General features: G+C 37.9%; 1 protein-coding gene across 1 annotated transcript; it reads left to right on the plus strand.

The window, feature by feature from the left end:
- Window positions 1-3,237: 3,237 nt before the first annotated feature.
- On the plus strand, window positions 3,238-5,828 carry LOC115458980 (oocyte zinc finger protein XlCOF6.1-like). The gene is made up of 3 exons (XM_030189136.1): window positions 3,238-3,330; window positions 4,467-5,738; window positions 5,824-5,828. Exons 1-3 carry the CDS (start codon window positions 3,297-3,299, stop codon window positions 5,826-5,828), a joined length of 1,311 nt encoding a protein of 436 aa, XP_030044996.1. The 5' UTR covers window positions 3,238-3,296.
- Window positions 5,829-7,073: the final 1,245 nt, after the last annotated feature.

Raw genomic sequence — 7,073 nt, forward strand, 5'->3', positions numbered from 1 at the left:
CAACAGTAATGGCGTCAGAGAGGCCTATTCAGGAGAGCTGAGCTCACTTTTAATCTTTTAGAAGCAGATTGGGACAGCGAGGCGTTCTCAGCTTTTAAAGATCTGTGTGCCACAGTTTAAGTGGGAAGTAGCAACTAACAAAAAATCGTGAAAGCAAAAGTGGTCCCTCAGCCTATATGGTAAGCTGTATTGTAGAAAATCTTTAGCATCCTATCTATGGGGTATGTTTACTAAGCGCGCGTTAAACGCTAATGCGCCCATAGGAATGTATAGGTGCATTAGCATTTAACGTGCCTTAACTTTAAAGACGCATTAAAAACACTAACATGCCTTAGTAAACATACCCTTGTGTTAGTTGAGTTAGTTGAATGTTCTAATGCATGCTTATTAGGTGTATCGTTAGTATTTTGCTAACATTGTATTATATCTCTGGTATTTGAATTCCAGTGCTGTTACATGTGTATATTTTTTATACTGTCTCATGGTAGTTCTATTATTAGGTTTCAATTTACTGTTTTAAGTTTACCTCATTTATTGTAATTATGTTTATTCTTGGTTATTTTACTATTGTTATACTGTTAACAAAATTGTAAGTTTTATGTTAAACTGTACCTGCCGTACACCACCTTGGGTGAATCTCTTCATAAAGGCAGTTAATAAATCCTAATAAATAAATAAAAATACTATGAACACCAATGGGCGCAGAGGTCCTAAGCAGCCATCATGGTACTGGTCACATGATTTCCCTCTTGTCTTTCTAATAGTAATTTGGTTAACTTCGTTGCTTCAGATCATAACAGAAGTTAGAATATCTGGGTCTAAGAAAGGTTTAGACAAGTTCCTGGAAGAAAAGTCCACAGTCTGCTATTGAGATAGACATGAGGGAAGCCACTGCTGCCCCTGGGATTCATAACCTGGACTCGCTTCTCTTTGGGATTCTGCATGGAATCTTGCTATTGTGGAACTGGAAAAGTTAGAGTTAACATTTTGTCTGGGGAGAAAATGTAAGAAATAGTATTAAGTGAGTTACTGACAAATGCTAGTTTAGCAGATTCCACCTTATATTGTGAAAGAAGGGCAGAATGTACAAATATAAGTCATTGTCTACTGCAGACCTCTTTATCTATATTGACAAAGAAAGGCCTTTAATTAAGAGAGGTTAAAGAAGGTCTGAAACTGACCAGTATTTAGGATAGAAAAGTAAATCATACTCTATGTTTAACTAAAGAGAACAGATTATACATTTTATTCTATTAAATCTAGATGAGAAATACTGTGTAATTGGCTTTTTCCATTGTACTATGCCGTTATACTTTAGACTTTTAGCATATTTGCTTAAATTAAGTTCAGAATTCTAAAAAGATGCTTTGCTGCTGCTGTGGAATTCTGTGTAGATGGGTCAATTACCTCATATGTGGCTGAGGGTATAAATGTGAGCGTTTGGATTGCCAAACTTTAGGGGGACTTGGAAGCAGAGAGGTTTCTCTCCCAGTCTTCCTTCTTTGTTAACAAGATATGTTATTCAGCTCTAATAAAAGAAAAGTTTTACTGATCTCTTGTAATACAATGTATTTTATTTCTCAAAATGTATTTACTTTTGACTCTAATGGATTCTGTGTGGAATCTTGCCACTCTTTGGGGTTTGGAGGGCTCCCATAGTACAATAGTGTAGTACATAGTGTAGTAGGTTGTGGACCTGGGGAACTGTGTTTGATTCCCGCTGCTGCCAGATGGTCAGCAGTGAGTTGAGATCCTGGAGAACCAGGTTCAATTCCCTCTGCAGCTTAATGTGACCCTTGGCAAGTTACTTAACCCTCCATTGCCTCAGGTACAACAGTAGTACAATGTACTACTTAAACTGTGAAGCCACTAAGGACAGACCCAGTACTTGTAAAATGAAACTGTAAACCGCTTAGTTCTAAGCAGTATATAAATACTTGAATGAATTCTGCATGGCGTGTTGCTACTCTTTGGGATTCTGTGTGGAATCTTGATACTCTACATAGAATCTTGCTTCTCTTGGAGATTTTGTATAGGATCTTACTAATCTTTGAGATTCTGAACGGAATCTTGCTACTCTACGTAGAATCTCGCTTCTCTTGGAGATTCTACATAGAATCTCGCTTCTCTTGGAGATTCTACATAGAATCTCGCTTCTCTTGGAGATTCTACATAGAATCTCGCTTCTCTTGGAGATTCTATTTAGAATCTCGCTTCTCTTGGAGATTCTACATAGAATCTCGCTACTCTACATAGAATCTTACTAATCTTACTCAATTCCGCTCAGAAGCTGGCTGAGACGCATTTTAAGATGTGTCACTGTGGAAGATATATGTTTGTTTTTGCACACAGTATGGAACTATGAACACTGATAGAGTGATGCCTTAAGGAAGGTTTTTGCCAATGATGAAGAGTAGATCATTTTTGATCACTGTAGCTCTATAACTTGAATGGACTTAGAGCTCTTTGAGGCTTTTCCTTCCTTTTTGATTACAAGTTAACAGTAATTCTATATTTTCTTTCGTAAGTGGGACATTTCTCCGAGTGTAGTATAATTTTGTGTTACCACACCAGTTTTGATATTTGTAGTGTACTGTTTGAGATTCTACATAGAATCCTGCTACTCTGGGATTCTGCATGGGTCGGGTTTTCAGGATTTCCAGAATGTATATGCATAAGAGAGATTTGAAACAAGACGCCTCCATTACGTCGAAATTTCTCTCTTGAAAACTTGACTGGCTAGCTTATAAAAAATAGCACTACAGTTTTGCACACACAGATCTATTGATCTGTATAGCACTGTGAAAATAAGATGTGTGTAGTTTCTGAGACACACATTAGACAAAGTCATTTTCCAAAAGCACACATTCTGAAAAAGAGCAGCATCCTTCAGGGCTATTATGTATTGCTATTATATAATACAAAATACTCACATACTGTGAGGGATCACCCAAACCACACCCAGAACATATCTCTTTAACATATCCCTGTGCTGCCATTTCCTTGAAGAAGTAGCCGCCTTTCCTAAAATGACTGCTTATCCTTGTTTGCTGATTTACACATGCAATTGGGTGTCTTCCACCTGCACAGGGTATCTACATTCTAAAATCATTCCCAAAATATTAGATGACTAACGCTAGCTGAAACTAATGCTTTCTGAGCACCCCCACATTTTCCTGAGTGTGCTTCTGGTTTGTTTTCAGATGCGGGTGACGTTTGAGGACATCGCTGTCTCTTTCTCCCAGGAGGAGTGGGAGTATTTAGATGAAGGGCAGAAGGAGCTTTACAGGGAGGTGATGAAGGAGAATTATGAGACCCTGATCTCCCTAGGTAAGAATTGCTTTGTGTGCATTTTCTTAAGAGGAACAATGTCTGATTTAATCAGAATGTGTCTCAGCTCTGCTGACTGTCTTAGGGTGCCTCAGTCCCGATCTTCACACTGTTATTTTAAGACCTTCCTATGTGTCCTACAAGTTTCCTCCTCTTCCAATCGGCGAGAGATTTTCCTCTAGTTCTTGTATCAAGATTGAAAATAAGGTGCGGAGCATCACAAATTCTCAGTATTTGGATGTAACAAAGTAGCTGCTGAGACCAGTCAAAAGTGTGTTGCTGTGTTCATTGATCATTTCCTCAGCTTTTGACACTGTGAAGCTGCAGAATTGTCTCTAGGATCAACACGTGATAAGAGTAATTTAAGAAATCATCATTAACTGCTGTTTCCGTGTGTTTGTTAGAGAAGAGGGTACCAGATCATGACAAGGATCAGTCTTTGTTCCTGCTCTTTTCAGTATTTATAGAGCAAGTCTTCCACAATATTGAGTATGAAACATCTGTGTTTACCAATAAGTTGGTATTCTCCACACCAGCAGCTCTTTGGAGGTCACCCAGGTGTCGTTATGTAAATACTAGCGTAACTTTATATCATCGTGCCTTAATGTATAAGCAGCTACAGTTAGACCTAAATATGACTGCAACTGTAAGTTACACACATAGCTGGGAGCCTCGCCCATGCTCTGACCATGTGTAATGCCCCCTGGCAATTACACACTATAATATTTGTACGCACATTTATAGAAGAGTGCTTAAGGCGCATACGTGGGTAAGTGCAAATTATCTTTCATTTAATGTGTGCCAGGGGCACGTAACCATTGGCGTATAGTTACAGAATTGATATCGGTGTCTCGGCACATAATTTATAGTTTTCTATAAGTTACATGTATAAGTTGGAGACACTCCTGTGTTCCACCTAGGTTTACACCCCCTCTTGTATTTACAAGCTATAGCTCTTAGATGCTACCTTTTAGTATGATGCCTGGTGAATGTTCGCACATATCTGCCAATTTTGGTGCCTCTGACGCACTTGCCACTATATCATAGAATTGCCCTGCCCAGAAGATTCTGTTCCTTGATCAATAATAGTTTTCCATATAAATAATACATAACTAATATCTTCGTTTCATATCCAGCAGATAATGAGGCTGTACAGGAGCTCAAGCAAGAGCAAAATTACGAAGAAACTCCTGTCAAAATGGAACGAATACCAAGACAGTCAAAAAATGTCTGTGAGAATATTTTCCAAGGGATCGAGAGGAGACACGCAAGGAATCTTCAGCAGGAGTTGGAGAAGGAGCAGAGAGACCCTGCCGGAGAAACACCTTGTGGAATTACTGAGTGTGAGAGAAGTGACAGGGAGCTCACAAACATCCCTGAGCACCAGAGACACTTGAGAGCAGAGAGTCCCTTCCAAGACAGTAACAGTGATCCAGAGCCTTCTAAACTCCCCCAAGAAGAGAGGACAGAGAAAGAATCCTTTGTGTGTGACAGCTGTGGAACAATCTTCAATATGAATGATCATTTCTTACTGGATAAGAGAACCAACAGTAGGGAGAGATCCTTTTCATGCTCTCACTGTGAAAAGAGTTTAAAACAGGAGATAAATTTGAAGTTAAACCTGAAAATTCATGCTGAATTTAAACCATTTTCATATAATAAATGTAGGAAAAGTCTTTGTAATCGGGAATCATTAATTACACACCAAAGGACACATACTGGAAACATGAAGCACATCAGAAAGAAACGTCATACATGTACTGAGTGTAATAAGAGTTTCAGTACTTCATCATATCTGAAAGTGCACCAGGTCATCCACAGCGGAAGGACACCTTTTACATGTACCGAGTGTGGTAAAAGTTTTGGTTTGTCCTCAATTCTGAAAAGGCACCAAGAAATCCACAGTGGACAGAAACCATTTACATGCACTGAGTGTAATAAAAGTTTCACTTCTTCATCATACTTGAAAACTCATCTAATGATCCACAGTGGAAAGAAACCTTTTACATGCACTGAGTGTAATAAAAGTTTCACTCATTCATCATACTTGAAAACTCATCAACTGATCCACAGTGGAATGAAACCTTTTACATGCACTGAGTGTAATAAAAGTTTCACTCGTTCATCACATCTGAAAATCCATCAAACACTCCACAATGGCAAGAAATCTTTTCCATGTATAGAATGTGGTGAATATTTCCGTGAGCCATCACAGCTGAAGAGGCATCACATCATCCACAGTGGAAAGAAACCTTTTACATGCGCTGAGTGTAATAAAAGTTTCATTTCTTCTTCATACCTAAAAACTCATCAAGTGATCCACAGTGGAAAAAACCCGTTTACATGTTCTGAGTGCAATAAAAGTTTCACCGGGTTATCAAATCTTAAAATACACCAAAATATTCACAGTGGAAAGAAACCTTTTATGTGTACTGAGTGTAATAAAAGTTTCACTCATTCATCATACCTGAAAACTCATCAACTCATTCACAGTGTAAAGAAACCTTTTACATGCACTGAGTGTAATAAAAGTTTCATTTCTTTGCCATACCTGAAAACTCATCAAATGGTCCACAGTGGAAAGAAACCTTTTACATGCCCTGAGTGTAATAAAAGTTTCTCTCGTTCATCACGCTTTAAAATTCATCAAATGATCCACAGTGGAAAGAAACCTTTTACATGCACTGAATGTAATAAAAGTTTCAGTTGGTCATCTAGTCTTAAAATTCACCAAAACAATCACAGTAGAAAGAGACTTTTAACATGTGTTGAATGCAGTAAATGTTTCATTCAGCTAGTAGACCTGAAAAAACATCAACTGATTCACAGTGGAATGAAACCTTATATTTGCACTGAGTGCAATAAAAGTTTCACTCATTTATCATACCTGAAAACTCATCAAATGATTCACAGTGTAAAGAAACCTTTTACATGCACTAAGTGCAATAAAATTTTCACTCATTTATCATACCTAAAAACTCATCAAATGATCCATAGTGGAAAGAAACCTTTTTCATGTTCTGAGTGTAATAAAAGTTTCAGTTCTTTGTCATACCTGAAAACTCATCAAATGATCCATAGTGGAAAGAAACCTTTTATGTGCACTGAGTGTAATAAAAATTTCACTTCTTTATCATACCTGAAAACTCATCAAATGATCCATAGTGGAAAGAAACCTTTTTCATGTTCTGAGTGTAATAAAAGTTTCACTTCGTCATCAAGTCTTAAAATGCACCAAAACATTCACAGTGGAAACAAACCTTTTACATGTGTTGAATGTAATAAAAGTTTCACTTGTTCATCATACCTGAAAACTCATCTAATGATCCACAGTGGAAAGAAACCTTTTACATGTTCTGAGTGTAATAAAAGTTTCACTTCGTCATCAAGTCTTAAAATGCACCAAAACATTCACAGTGGAAACAAACCTTTTACATGTATTGAGTGCGGTAAACATTTTATTCAGTTAGTACATCTGAAAAGACATCAAATGATCCACAGTAGAAAGAAACCTTTTACATACACTGAGTTTAATAAAAATTAACACTCGTTCGAGGAAGTGACGTCACCAAGCAGCATGGCCGCTTAAGAGCTGAGCTCCTACAGCCCCATGGAGGAAATAGGCAATAAAAGCGACCAAATCGCAGCTGGAGAAATAAAATAGCGTTCGCAATCAGCAACGGCGCAAAAGCAGCAGCATCGCCCATAAATAAATCCGAAGATGGTGGACCTCTCATGTTTTG

Source organism: Microcaecilia unicolor, chromosome 1 (genome assembly GCF_901765095.1).
Source record: "Microcaecilia unicolor chromosome 1, aMicUni1.1, whole genome shotgun sequence".
NCBI lineage: Eukaryota > Metazoa > Chordata > Amphibia > Gymnophiona > Siphonopidae > Microcaecilia > Microcaecilia unicolor.